Genomic DNA, 14771 nt, shown 5'->3' with positions numbered 1-14771 from the left:
GCATTGACTTCATACCAAGTAGAAATGTCTTTAAAACACAGTCCATACCTCTACTACAACCACAGAAGCATGTGCAGCTTTGTTTACAGTTCAACTCAGAGTGCTGACATGATCAGTATGTTTGATTCATCCCACTAGCGCACAGGAAAAATTGCCATGCTAACTTCATGTCTAATCAGCGAAGAAACAATAACAAGTACAGTCATGTGAAAAGGAACGCTTTTACAGGACTCTGCCCACAGACTAATTACGCCCTATGATTCAACGGCTTGTAGATCAACCTTTTTGTAGCATTAACTCCAAGTAATTGTTTGCTGCAGGATTTTATCAGTCACTCATACCATTGTGGAGAAGTTTTCACCCACTCTTCATTACAATGTTGCATCAGTTATATAAACTTTGCAGGTATTTGTTTATGCACAAGTTTTTTCTAAGTCCTGCCACAGCATTTTAATCGGGTTGAGGTCTGAACATTGACTGGGCCATTTGCAAAACCTTGATCCTTTCCTTTTTCAGACATTCTGTTGTTGATTTGCTGCTGTGTTTTCCCATCCTGTTATCAATGAGAGAAGAGACTTTTTCCAAACAGGCCGTCCAAACAAGCTATACTTGTTCAGTCTTTTTCTATTTCTGTCATTAACTTTAACATTTGACATTTCAACTGAGACCTTTAGAGTCTGAGACATAGCTCTTTGTGGTTTTTGCTGGTTTTACGAGCACTGGTTAATCTGAGGTGAATTTTCTGGGATGTCCATACCAGCAAACTGGCAAAACTTCTGCTTTCATAAAGGTGCTCACATTTACTGATGATCTATAAAACCTGGCTGCTACTTTCCTTCATTGTGGCAGCAGTAAGGGTGCTTTTAGGTTTTAACAGGATTGCACAGAGTCCTGTGAAAACTTCCTCTTTCACATGACTGTAGATAAGCCTGCCACAAAACAAATTAAACTTTTATAAACATCCACTGTGCACAAGGGCCAGCATAACAACATATCTAGTTGATTCCTGCATCCAGATTTTTTGGTTCTAGGGTTCCTGGATGAGAAAACTGCAAAAATCAATGGGGTTAGTAAGAAGGGATGAGGTACAACTTAATTTAAGTAGGAACAATTTAATTACCAGAGCCCTGAAATATTCTCTAACGACTATAATGGTAAACATTAATGTGTGGTCACACAGATAGGACAATGTGGCTTGACTCAGCAATGGTCAATATGGCTCTCTCTCTCTCCCTCTCTCACACACACACACACACACACACACACACACACACACACACACACACACACACACACAGAGTAACGGTTCTGTCTGTTCAGTGTGAGATAACAACAAGATGGGAGAGTCAAACAATCAATGATAAAAATCACTGACGCTTTGTGGACTTAAGGGATGCAGGTGTACCATTCTGATATCTGAGTGCTGAATTGTAAAAAGACAGACCATTAAATTAAAAAACAAACAAAAAAAAAATTCCAAAGTGCCTTAAGGGGAAATGTTTATTACGATCCAAAGGGGTTGGTTCACAGTTTCCCGTCTTTCCATTCTTCCTGTCAAATTTTACAGCCTGTCCCTCTTGACCAATTCTTTTCCGTTGCATCATTTTTGCATGTATTTACTGTACTGAGTATTATTTACTGTACTGCACACTGTGTGAGTCTTTTGGACAATGCGGCTTGGCCAGAGTAGAACTAGAGCAGAACAGAGTAGAACTGTCTCAAGTGGTAGAGTGGATGTGTGTGTTTTAGTTAAGTCACTGTATGTGTGTGTGGTTGAGTGAATGCGAGTTGCAGTAGTTAGTGCTAACTAACTTTTTTAAGAAGCACCCAATCAAAAGAAAGTAGTCTTACTGGAAAGGTGGCCTACATTTCTACAAAATAAAAAATACTGCAAATTCACAACCCGGTGATGTCATGTAGTATAATATGAGTTGCAGAGGATATTTTTTTTTAGCAATTTACACAATTCAACCTAAATCCCTACATAATTAGATGCAGGGCTTGTTTTTTCTCCGTGTCTAGTTCCTTGATCTAAGTAAGGCTTCTACAACTATCTCCAGGACCACACTCCCTACAAAATCATGATCATCGAGCAGGAAGTTAAAGGAAGACTCGTGACCGCATGCAGTCGCCCTATGCCTGACTCTGCACATAGAGGAAAGCTCAGCGTGGAGGAGTGGGTGAGGAGGAGCTAAAGTGAAAATGAATAGTCCCCATGTGTTTACATAGTTCGCCATAACTTACCTATACGCCAGAGTCATGCACTCAAAGAGCTTCGTCAGTGAGGCGTCTATGGAGAAGTGCGACGAGCTCGCTTTTCCAAAATGATAGGTCTGACACGTTTGTTTGTTGACAGTGTCGAAGTCGTAGCCTTTCTTCGGCGGATGCTCGGTGTGGGGCGAGGACACCATGAAGTGTCCGCTATGGATGATCTGAGACTCCAGTCCTTCTGCCTTCCTCAGCCCTAGGTGAGTCTCCTCCGTGTCCGAGTCGTCATCCTGCTCCTGCTTTATGCTCGCGGAAGGGCAACGATATTTGTGCCGCAGGGACACCTCGCTCATAGCCATGTCGATAACTCACCAGACAAATGGCTAAAGTTAGCCAGCAAGCTAGAACAATAAAACTCTCCCTTTCATGAGTCTCTCCGGAGAACACGCCGACCGTTAAACTTCACCAGCTTCACGCCGCGGAGTCGAGGCCCTCGGTTCACTCATCGCTAAGCTCGCTGTCGGTCATTAAACTCCCAACTTAACTTGTTGTCTTGAGTTGACGTAGCTATGAGTCTCAACCACCAGCTGACGAGAAGCTGCGCACTGGACCCTCTGCCCAGAGCAGGAAGTTCCTGTCGAAAAGCCCCTCTGATTGGGCCGCCGCAGAGCCCCGCCCACTAATCAGACCCTGCAGCCACAGGCACGTTTCTGCAGCGAGGAAAGACGAATGATCACGCTTGTGAATTGTGAAAATATCTTTAATTTAAGGATCGGGTTTAGTGGTTTAGAGACAAGGGTAGAGAAACAAGTCTGAGATGGTTTGGCGAGGATAGGTGATATATCAGAAAAAGGGCTTTAGAATATTGAGCTGCAAGGTAGAAAGAAAAGAGGAAGACCTCAGAGAAGATCCGTGGGTGTGGTGAAGGAGGACATGCAGCAGGATGATTTGACAGAAGATCCTAGGAAGCCAGATGATCCGCTGTGGCGACCTATGAAGGGAGCGGCTGATAAAAGAGAACAAGACTTGTTTTAAATCTTCCTTTATTAGAATGCATTTTCTACATTTAACATGTGGAAGCGATTGTCATCAGAAACACTCAAATATCAACAGAAAAAAAACTCTCTACTGCTTAACTGACTTTTTGTATTAGTATAAGATATAATGTTTTATATTTTAAGCTAAACACAGATTACACTCTACCTTCTGTTAATAACATGTTACAGTAATACTGCTGGTCTTTAAACAGACCAGCAGAGCTAAAACCTCGTCATAAACACAGATTCTCAGGCAGACGTTTTTGGTTCATCACTCTGGAGGGGAAGACTTGCTGCTCTGCTCTGCTGAGGACGTGAAGCCCAGGATCTGACCTGTGAATGTCTCCACAGATATCTCACTTGGGATCACAGAGTCCAGTGTATACTCTGAATGTCCACCTGAGTACATGCACAGAAAAAAATATTTTATTCTCAGCATTTATGTGAATTTTTTGGTAATGACTTGGAAGTATGTGTTGTTGCATTACACACTTTTAGGTTCAGATAGTCCCCCTCCTTCTTCCTCCTCCTCCTCCTCCTCCACATCATCGAGGCCTAAAAGAGCAGTGAAACACTCCACCACCTCTTCCTCTGTCATGTGTTCTCCTGGGTTTAATATCAAAATAACAAACGTGTTGGATGAGCTAATAAAAACTGACAATAAAACATGGACCATAGGATTAAGATTTATAACCAGTAAGATGCTGACCAATCATTCTCGTTACCTCGAACCTGTAGAAGTTCTATCAGCTCTTGTCTCTGTAGGACGGGCTGTCCTGTGCTGTCAACCTTCCCAAGGGCCCAAAAAGCTCTAACCAGATCACTGCTAGAGATGCTGAAGGCCGGCCGGTGGTTGACATACAGCTTGATAAATTCCTCCAGGTCAACGTCATTTACATATTTTCCTGTTTCGGCATACTTACTGAACTTAACTTCATTTTGCATGTCTTCTATCTGGTGAAGAAAATATGTTTAACTGTTATTAAAGGGTTGAGATTAAGTGGCGGTTTTAGTTTCACTGAATTTACCTCTTGTTCAGTAGGATAGTACCCCAAAGCTCTCATGAGAGAGGAAACCTCTGACAAGGGGATTTTGCAAGACACATGTCGTTTCTCCATCGAGTCCACGCCTTGATGATGGACTTGGCAGTAATAAAAAAAGTCCTCCATCTCCTAAAGACAGAAGAACTCCCATTACTGATTAAAATGTCACAGTAAACAACAGTTTTAAAACTTGTACTAGGGCGAGGACTTATCTTATTTTCTTGTACTATTTAGAAATACATTTTATGCGTGGCCATGTGCATTGGTCTTCAGTTCCGAATGTCCAAAATAGTTGCCATATTTTTTTAAAATATATTTCTCTGTAAACTCATTTTGTATAGCCATGCATAAAAAAGTGTAGGCTCATATTTTTTAAAGAAAATTTCAATTAAATAAGCGAAATTCATGCACATATGCCTTTCTCTCTGAGAACCAACAGAATTAAAAGCACAATGAATCCGTTAGATTAAATAAACTTTTTTGGGGAAAGTTGGGAAATTGGGAGGGGGAGGGGGCAACAGGGGGTCCAGTACTGTATCCCTTTTTGCTCGTTTTTATTTCCTGAACTGAAAACCCTCTTTTTTCATTCATTAGGGCTTTCAGGTCAATGGTGATCCAGGGTTTGTTCTTAGGTAAACATCGGGCATGCTGTTTAGGACAATGGTATCCTTGCAGAAATTTATATAACTTGTGATACAATCCACGATTCTGATGATGTCATCCCCATGTGGCTTGTCCGACTCTGCATTGTCGAAGGGGAGTATGGAGCAGAACTTCGCAAGCTTCCTGAATCCACCTCATCACAGACTTCATGGCAACATGGAGTCTTTGAAGAGCAGGGACATATTGAGATCTTAACAGGACCAGGTTGTTGTCTGAAATACCTACTGGGTGCAGGGCGGGGGCTTTGTATGCATTCCTGCTGTCTGCATATAGATGGTCAAGAGTTTTATTATCCCATGTTTTATAGTCCACATACTGCTGAATAGATGGCAGAGTGGAGTCGGTTGGTGCTCAGCTGAGCATCATCTGCCTGAGACTCATTAGACATCAGATGTTTTTTCTTCCCTGTCCAATTTTGGTGAGCTTGTGTGAATTGTGGCTTCAATTTCCTGTTCTTAGCAGACAGAAGTGGCACCCGGTGTGGTTTTTAGCTGCTGTAAGATAAGAGAGATAAGATAAGATAAAACTTTATTAATCCCTCAGGTGGGTTCCTCTGGGAAATTCGGTTTCCAAATAGCACAGCACTGACAGAAGTTACAGAATGTGAGCAGAATACCATATATACACATATATAAATACAGAGACATATATAAATAAAGCATATACAAAAGGGATAAATAGAATATAAGGGAATTGCACATTTCAAGTATTGAAGTCTATTGCACCGTTGGTTATTAACAAAAAGTATTGCACAGTGAAGAGGCACTACAGCTTAGTTGTTCCCCCCTCCTTTGTCCTCCTGTTTCCCCTCCAGAGAGGAGTTAAACAGTTTGATGGCGTGTGGGACAAAGGAGGGTTTTTTTTTTAAAGTCTGTTGGTTCTTGTCTTTGGGAGAAGCAACCTGTCACTGAACAGACTCCTCTGGTTGTTTATGGAAGTGTGCAGCAGTTTCTTTAATGTCCTTTTCTCTGCCACTGTCACCAGAGTGTCCAGCTTCATGCCGACCACAGAGCTAGCCCTCCTGATCAGTTTTTCCAGCCTGGATGAGTCCTCCTTTGCTGTGCTGCTCCCCCAAAAGTACTCCAGCAACCACTGACTGGTAAAACATCCTCAGGAGCTTCCTGCAGATGTTAAAAGACCTCAGCCTCCTGAGGAAGTACAGTCGGCTTTGGGCTTTTTTATACAGGTGCTCTGTGTTGGATGACCAGTCCAGTTTGTTGTCCACCCACAGCCCGAGGTACTTGTACTTGTTGACCACCTCCACCTCCTCCCCCTCTATCTGAACCGGCAGTGGACCTGTTCTGGACCTCCCGAAGTCCACAACCAGTTCCTTGGTCTTTGAGATGTTGAGTTGCAGGTGGTTTGTGTGACTCCATGTGACGAAGTTCCTCACCAGACTTCTGTACTCCTCTTCCTGATCATCCCAGATATACCCCACGATGGCTGTGTCGTCTGCAAACTTCTGAATGTGGCATAATTCAGAGTTGTAGCAGAAGTCAGAGGTGTACAGGGTGAAGAGAAGAGGGGACAGCACAGTTCCCTGTGGTGCTCCTGTGCTGCTGACCACAGTGTCAGACATGATGTCCTTCAGCCTGACGTACTGTGGTCTGTCGGTGAGGTAGTCGGAGATCCAAGTGACCAGGCAGGGGTCCACCTCCATCCTGTTCAGTTTTTCCTGAAGCATACAGGGCCGGATGGTATTAAAGGCACTGCAAAAGTCAAGAAACAGGATCCTGACCGTGCCTTTTCCCCCATCCAGGTGTGAGTGGGCTCTATGCAGGAGGTACAGGATGGCATCCTCCACTCCGACATCCGCCTTGTATGCGAACTGTAGTGGGTCCTGGGCATGTTGTACCTGTGGTTGGAGGAGGTTGAGGAAGAGCCGCTCTAGAGTCTTCATAAGATGTGACGTCAGTGCCACCGGTCGGAAGTCATTCAGCTCATTGGGCCGGTTCCTTTTGAGGACTGGGACGATGCAGGATGTCTTCCATAGGGCGGGCACTCTCCCCAGTCGCAGACTGAGATTGAAGACTCGTTGTACCGGCTCCCCAAGTTCAGCAGCACACGCCTTTAGCATCCTCGGACACACCTTGTCTGGGCCTGCTGCCTTCCTGGGGCAAAGCTTCCTCAGTTGTCTCCTGACCTGATCCACTGTGACACTGGGAGATGATTGGGGGGATGATTGGGATGTCCTGCTGTAGCCCATCTGCTTCAAAGAGTTAATCTTCTGCATACGTTCGTTGCAAGAAGTGGTCATTTAAGTTACTGTTGCCTTTCTGTCAGGTCAAAGCAGTATTGATATTCTCCTCTGACTCAGGAAATCAGCAACACATTTTTTCCCCAGAGAACTGCCGCTCACTGGGTATTTAGTCTCTGTGAACCATAGAATTGGTTGTGTGGGAAAATACTCGCAGAGCAGCAGTTTTTGAAAAACTCAGATGAGCCCATCTGGCACTAACAACCATGCCATGTTCAAAGTTACTTAAATCACCTTTTTCCCCATTCTGATGCTCAGTTTGGCCTTCAGCAGGGTGCCTTGACCATCATCTTGACCATGTCTACATACACTGCTGCCCTATCCAAGCTGATATATTTGCATTAACAAGCACTTGAGTAAGTGTGCCTCTAACATGTTTCAGTCTAAAAAAATCTGAATAATGCTATGCTTGTTTACTTAAAGCTCAGCAGAAAAAGGAAAAATTTTACTCACTCTGTAGAACTTGCCATCTCGTCCTCCCTCTAAGAGATTGTAAAAAGGTACCATGTCCTTTCCGCCCAAAGCGGCTGCTGCCTCAAGCACACTACATTCATCACAGGAAAGGAGACAGATTTCAGGAAACATCATTATACTGCTCTTTCATTTCGACTGATTACAAGGTTGCTATTTAGAAAAAAAACATACTTCAAGTTTATTTCCCATGAGAGGACTGTGCAGTCTGCTCCTCCTGCAGTGAAAATGAATCTGCCATCATAGGAGCAGGCAAACGCAGACACTCCTGCTGAATGGCAGATCAAAGCATTTGACTTGTAGGGGTTCCCATCCAGTGGCAGAATCTGGAGACCCAACTAAAGAAAATACAAAATACTCTTCATGACAGTATCACTGTCAATGTGATGACAATTTGATCAGAGAAAAGAAAGACACAAAAAACGTCTGCATTCAGTCGACTGCAGGAATTTAAACAAGACACACCATTTGGTGGAAGTGAAAGTCAAACATTTGTCAGTAAAATACTGCAAACACTGACCTTTTCCATTGTGATGAACGCCAGGTAATATGAGTTTGTATCAGCTTTTTCAGACTTGGGAAGAACAACTATCTTTTTAATTGGAGAGCCATATGTTGGGCCTTGAAGGGTCTTTCTGTTTTTGTAAAACATGTAATAGAGATGCGTGAGTATTTTGCTGTGACACAACATCTGACTGATCTTGTTACAGTATTTTGCAGACCTGCACATCTTTGTTGTGCTGTTGAAAAGCCTCATCTTATATTGATCTGTGATGATGAGGAGAAACTGCTCTGCCGTTAGGGGAGGATACCAAGTCATGCACATTGGCACGCCGCTTTGCTCAATGCGCTCCGAGCTTAAGATGACAAGCCGGTCCATGCTGCTGTTCTCCAGGTCGTACTCCACCTTTTATTCAGTTCCACACAAGCACAGAGATTTGCGTGTACCATTATCGTGTCAAAAACAAAACAGTGAAGTAGACAAGAGTGCTGCAACTTAGACCAGGTAGACTAACCAGTTGGCAGTCCATTCCCAGAGAGAGTAGTCTGGGTTGGGTGCTGTCCAGGTGAACCCCAAAAAGAAGATCTTTGATGGGCTTGTAGTGAGAGTGGATCCTACCCAAATGCATCCACTGAGGTAAAGAGCCTTCTTTGGTGATCAAGTGAAACACTGACACTGCTTTTCCAGCATCCTGACAGACGCGCAAATCATAAATCATCTCACAACAACAACAACAACAAAAAATGTTTCTGTAGCAATGACAGCTCTAACAAAACTCAATACATTATAACAAATTCCAATCCACACAGTTCTCTCACTCACCGCAGTGGCGAGATATTTTGAGTCTGAGGAGAAGGTGATGAGTTGGATGCTGTCTTTGGTGTAATGTAAAGCTTCCTCTTGTTCACTCTCTAAGGTTCTGGCATTCAGTATGTGAACAGCTCCACTTGCAAAACCAACAGCCAGATATAATCCTGTTTAGAAATGAAATGTGACAAACAAAATCTAACAGCAGCTTTTACACACTGAGGATATGGAAGCACTTTTCTTTTTAAACATAGTCTGACCTTACCTTTAGGGTCAAATGTGACACACTGAATCTGCTTCTCTGTGTTAAAGACCTTTCTACCACTGCGTACTTTGCTGCTATAGTCCCACATTTCTAAAATGCCTCCGTGGTTGCCAGTGACCACAGCTGACTGACTGGGGTGGCATGTCAGTGCATGTATAGGCTCATAATCCTCGTCCAGCACAATTCGAGTGATGAGGCTCTCTGCGTTCACATGCACAACTCTGTGACTGACAGTGGTCACAGTGAAGTTCCTGCAGAAAAAGACAGGTCAGCTTGCCTAAAAATGTATAATGTGTATTTTCATTATGCTGTGTAAAACAGTTCAGCGTGAAGATATAGTATCGGGTTCAACATAACAAGTGTCCTGATGGCTTTGAGCCAGTAAAAAAGTGTGTGGCCTATGTTCATTGGCCAGCACAGATCAATTCCTCTGTGAACATGAATGGATGCTCACTATTATTTTCTTTTAATCTCTTTAAACTACCTCTGCACATAAATTAAAAGAAGAAAAGTGAACTTTTTGTAAGTAAAGTTAGTAAGTAAAATTTATTTACATAGCACTTTTAAAGCCAGGAATCTGTTACAAAGTACTTTGCAGGGAATGTAAAAATACATCAGACAAAAAAAACAAACATATTAAACAAAAACATTACCCAAACGCCTGTCTAAACTGATGAATTTTTCAGCTGTTTTTTAAAATAAGCCACAGTTTTGTCTGCTCCTGTCCACCACAAGTTTGTTAAACATAGCAGTACCACAAACTCAAATAAGGAGAAGTAGGTAAAATAGAAGCTGTCTGTCTATCTTGTATTTTTGCTGAGTGCTGACAGAAATAAATCCATCTCTCTCTAGCAATGGTACCTGCAACGTACAGGGCTGAATCTAAAAAGGGAAGCAGTGGTTACTACAGTGCATCAAGCTTTAGATTTATAATATAAAATATAAATCTACCAATAATATTTGCTATGTACTTGAGTATAGAAAGTAATCAGACTGGTGTCTCTTTTATGGCCAGTAAAAGTCTGATCTACTGGTTCAGTGGCTCTTTAGGCTGAACACTGTAGTAGAGTAAATTTGTATACCTGGTAATTAAGGGTTTGAAATCCAGTCTGTACTCCTGCTGCCTCCTTATCCACTCTTTGGAAAATGAAATAGAAACAATGGCATCCAGATTTAATTCAGTGTACCGAGCGAGCAGGGTGAATTTGCCATTGTAAAAGCAGATGTGGCTTTCAGTATTGCACGTTACGATGCAGCTGTGCAAGCATACAGACAAAGATAGATTAGGAACCGGTAAATGCAGGTCACAACTCACATGCAACAACAGACAATATTTCTTGCTGTGCCCACCTGTCGGTGACGGCCAGAACAGTGATTTGCTGTTGCTGGAGGTTGATTCGATTGGCCGTGTCTTCTTTCACAAGCCACTCAACAACACCACCTCCAGAGGCTATTAAGATCTTAGGCTCTTCCCAGTGAAACACAGACCGACTGAGAGACATATTTGCCACACCAAAATTTTCAGAACGGTCCAAAGTAAATTCAGCAGCACCACTGGTTTCCTTATTGAACTGTAATGGCAAAACACACCAGAACACAAATCAATATATTCAGTTACATAATGAGACAGACAGTTTAATAACAACTTCAAATTTAGAAGATTATCTTCACCTTCTTGAACTTCAGGTCAGTGTACTGCAGACTTCCACTTGCCTGAAAAAGGATGAGTCTATCACTATCACAATAAATACATAACAGTTGTACTACGCTTTAAAAAAAAAATACTGAACAGCTGAACTCACGCTGCTGTAGAATAACACATGACTTTCACTGCTGCTGAGCAGCTGAGAGCTATTCTTCAGCCTAAACATGATGTAATCCTGAAAAACAGCTTAACACTTCAACATCTGTTCACCACAGTGCCGTTTCCATAAAGCAAAGGTGCTATTCACATACTGAGAAAGCATATTTACCTGAAAACCATATTTAGGATTGAGCTCGGTAAACCACAAAGGCTGTTCTGATTCATTGGTCCAGTCCCAAATGCACACACGCTGAAAAGATCGCCATATAATTTAAGCAGATTGTCAGTTCATGAAAAGTTTGCTTTTACCATACAGGCACTGTTTGTCCTATTGTGTTTGTATGTAAGTGTTTCTAAGACCAGGAAGTGTTGCTTAATATAAAATTTCCCTTTTCGTGAAGAGCATGTTTCATAATCTCAGCAGTAACTTCTTTTCTTTTTAGGTGTATCTAAACTGTGGGTGTCAGTGTAACTCTTATATGTAAAATAAAATGTGATAATAGTATAAATAACTATGTAATTGTAATTTTGTATACGTTTGGACAATTCTGGTTAAATAACTGACTTACACCATTTTGAGTGAAAAGGACAGCATACAATGTGTAAAGTTTTCAATTGCTCCCTCTCACAAAACATCCTCAGAATCAGCTTTTTTTGTGTAATAGCTGCAGTATATTTAAATAAGCCATACAAAATGTTACCTTCCACATCAGCAGCATTCTCTGAGCTACACGCCTCATGATTGCATAGGAGGGGGTCAAAAATCACACTATTTTGGTTCACTTTTTCACTAAAATTGTTTCATCATTGCGATATGGCCAAACTGTCAACATTTCACAGTCTATACTTACAAATGTTGAAATTTGACTATATTAGACATTTCTTTTGACCAGGAAATAACAGGGCTAGAAGATTAGTCTGGTAAAATGCAACTAAAAGGGAGACCTTGCATGCGCTATAACTTTTTTTGACCAGCTGCAGTCATGTGAAAAACAAAGTGCACACTTACTGCTTTAGCAGCCAGGTGATGATAGAGATATTATGTAAATATAGACAGATAAATGTAGAAATATAGATATAATATGAAATGTAAATCTAATCTAATAATCTTTGCTGTAAACTATATGCTTATCCTCATCAAGTGTGAGCACCTCTGTAACAGGAGAGGTTTTGGCAGTTTGCTGGTCTGGAACTTTCAGGTTAGGTTTGTATTAATACAGTCTCACAGTCTTTCCAGCAATGGATGTCTCAGCAAATCCACCCCTGCTCAGAGAAACTGCAAAAAAACTCAAGAGCTACATCGGAGACTCTAAAGTCCTTGGTTTGCATGATAAATGCTATATTTAGAAAATTAGAAATAGACTGATCAAGTATGGCTGGTCTAGAAGGGCTGTCGTGATAAAGCCTCTTCTCTTCTAACAAGAACATGGCAAAACAGGTTAGTTTTGCAAAGTTGCATCCGAACAAATCACAAGACTTATGTAACAATGTTCTTTGGACAGATGAGACCTAAGTGGAGATTTTAGGTCATAATGTAAAAGTTTGGTCAAAGTTTTTAGTCAGAGTCCAGACCTCAACCTGATTAAAATGCTGTGCTGGGACCTTAAGAGAGTGGTGAATAAATGAATACCCACAAACCTCAATGTCAAAAGTTTTCCACAATAATGCAAGAGACTGATAAAGTCATACAGAAAATGTACTTATTTTTTCACAGAAACCGTCCTGCAAAACCTTCTTTTCCATATGACTGCCAATCCCACATGGTGATATGACTCTTAAAAAAATGACCTAAAATGACTAAAATGGAGTTTCATTGAAATATTAGAAAAACAAATTTAAAAAAGAGTGATTAATTTATATACATTTTACTGATGCTGCTATCATTTTTTATTTTCCATACACATATTATGATTACAGTGATTTATTTTTTATTTGTATTTTTTGCCAGCACAATAGCTCGGTGGAAATTTGATATTGTGACAGCCCTGAGCTGCCATACTTACTTGAAATTCTTCTGTCCCAAGTGTTGCCAGATGTTTTGTGTCGCTTGAAAACGCTATTGCTATGACACCGGCGTCAGGGTGACAGTCAAACAACGTGTTCACAGGAATACTGTAACATTTATCATATAGGTGGTTACCATTGAGAGCAAGGTTAATGCAGTGAAAATGCCTCAATGTATGAAGAATGAAGAGATACCCAGAGTAGGAGTCCCATATGATCACCATGCCATTTGGTCCCCGGTCTGCTGTTGCAATCCAGCGTCTGTCTTCACTCACACACATAGATGAAATGGAGTGGGAGTGCCCCTGAAGACATTAAGGAGAATATATAAATCTGCACACCTGTTATGAAAAGATATATACTGTGAACATTTAACATGAAAACCCAGGCTAACATGATCTGATTTCTCAGACTGTTTATTGCAACTTAAAGCAATGACTTACTCTTACATTGTTCAAAAAGCTGAAGTGATTTTTACCTTAAGCATGTGCCGGGACTTTGAGGTGTGATTGTAAATAATTCCAACATGAGCCGCAGCATAGAGCAAAACCAGCTCATCCTGGTCTTGCAGAGTGAAAACGGGAAGAGCAGGGCTCATGCCACAGATGAAATCTAGTGACTGGATGAAGGACAGGTTTAGGGTATTGCCAAGAATATGTGAAGTAAAACAGACAAATACTTTCAAATTACACTCAAATATAAACACTGATTGGGACATACTTACCAGTACATGTGCTTCAGCATCAGTTGTCTTCTTTGAGAAAAGTGTGTCTCTAGTTGCAGTGTAGACTTGAGACTGCCCAGTCCTCCTCGGTATGTCAGAGTTTTCCTTTTCTTTATCCTTACCTGCTTCTCCCCTGTCCTGTTCTTGTCCCACTACTGGGTGCTTTTCAGCTTCATAGCTTGTGGGTGGCTCCATTATGATTAACCTTACCTTTTGGTACTTATATAAGCCTTCTCCTTATTATCCTTGCCCTAAATTAACTGTAGGCCAAATAGTAACAGAAAAACAACACATTTAAGCTCTATTCGATATTTGCTCTTTCTAATTTTATTCCTACCAAAAGTTTTTGTCTGTTCTGTCTGGCTGCTACTTGGAGGGAAGCGTTTCGTTGCCTAGTTACAGAAGATCAACGGATGAGCCTTTTCAAATTAAAAGCATGATAGTCACAAAAGCACTCGAAAGCATTAAAGGGGGGGGGGGGGGGGGGATGCTTTCCTTTCGATATGAAAACACCAGGAGGATCTTTCTGGTCATTTAATATGTTTATTTATTGTAATTGTTACATTACTTATAGGATAATTACTGTCAAAAAATAAACATTGTACTTTCTTTGGTGCTCATAGTAAGCCAGGAATGTCCTAAATAAGTTTAGTATAGACATTCCAATGAAAACAATTGTCAACAAAAAAAAATTCAATTGCCTTTAAAAATTATGAAATAAAAATTATTATAGTTGCTCCAGTTCTAATTGATGTATCACAGGTTCTGAACAGTGCTCCATGCAAGAAACCCAATAAAAACTGAGTGGTCAAAGCTGTCATATATGCCCTTATGGGATAGATTTGGTTTGGAAAGCTCTGTGGGTGATCTACTAACCGCTGCTTGTTTTATACAAACACAAACCAGTTCACTTAGCCCTGCCCCCTGACATTTATGATCTGTGAGGTTGACAGATAAAATAAACTCACGATGCACTGTATCATATT

At 41.3% G+C, this 14771-nt stretch overlaps 2 protein-coding genes across 6 annotated transcripts in view; both read right to left on the bottom strand.

Annotated features, from left to right (window-relative positions):
- Positions 1–2841, bottom strand: part of mlxip (MLX interacting protein) — a 28448-nt gene extending 25607 nt beyond the window's left edge. For both annotated transcript variants that reach the window (XM_082553980.1, XM_082553981.1), the window contains exon 1: positions 2245–2841. In XM_082553980.1, the coding sequence (XP_082410106.1) occupies positions 2245–2567 (323 nt within the window). In that variant the 5' untranslated portion in view covers positions 2568–2841. The remainder of the gene's footprint in view (positions 1–2244) is intronic.
- Positions 2842–2933: 92 nt separating this feature from the next.
- Positions 2934–14719, bottom strand: cfap251 (cilia and flagella associated protein 251). 4 transcript variants are annotated; one of them, XM_082553832.1, is made up of 20 exons: positions 13786–14718; positions 13540–13680; positions 13257–13366; positions 13061–13169; positions 11227–11307; positions 11056–11133; positions 10925–10966; positions 10604–10824; positions 10336–10509; positions 9254–9504; positions 9004–9155; positions 8696–8872; positions 8402–8586; positions 8200–8314; positions 7854–8017; positions 7662–7752; positions 4274–4417; positions 3971–4199; positions 3738–3851; positions 2934–3644 (listed from the first exon to the last, which is right to left on the bottom strand). In XM_082553832.1, exons 1-20 carry the CDS (start codon positions 13978–13980, stop codon positions 3517–3519), a joined length of 2901 nt encoding a protein of 966 aa, XP_082409958.1. In that variant the 5' UTR covers positions 13981–14718; the 3' UTR covers positions 2934–3516. The 4 variants fall into 4 exon arrangements, with proteins under 4 accessions (XP_082409958.1, XP_082409959.1, XP_082409961.1 ...); XM_082553833.1 differs by lacking the exon at positions 13786–14718 and having other exon boundaries at positions 13257–13402; positions 13540–13589; XM_082553835.1 differs by lacking the exons at positions 2934–3644; positions 3738–3851; positions 3971–4199; positions 4274–4417 and adding an exon at positions 4429–5442 and having other exon boundaries at positions 13786–14719.
- Between the last annotated feature and the right edge of the window lie 52 nt (positions 14720–14771).

The sequence above is a fragment of the Aulonocara stuartgranti genome (genome assembly GCF_965226115.1).
Source record: "Aulonocara stuartgranti genome assembly, chromosome: 12".
In the NCBI taxonomy this organism is placed as follows: domain Eukaryota; kingdom Metazoa; phylum Chordata; class Actinopteri; order Cichliformes; family Cichlidae; genus Aulonocara; species Aulonocara stuartgranti.
The sequence above is the reverse complement of the archived record's forward strand: the minus strand, read 5'-3'. Positions and strand labels throughout refer to the sequence as shown.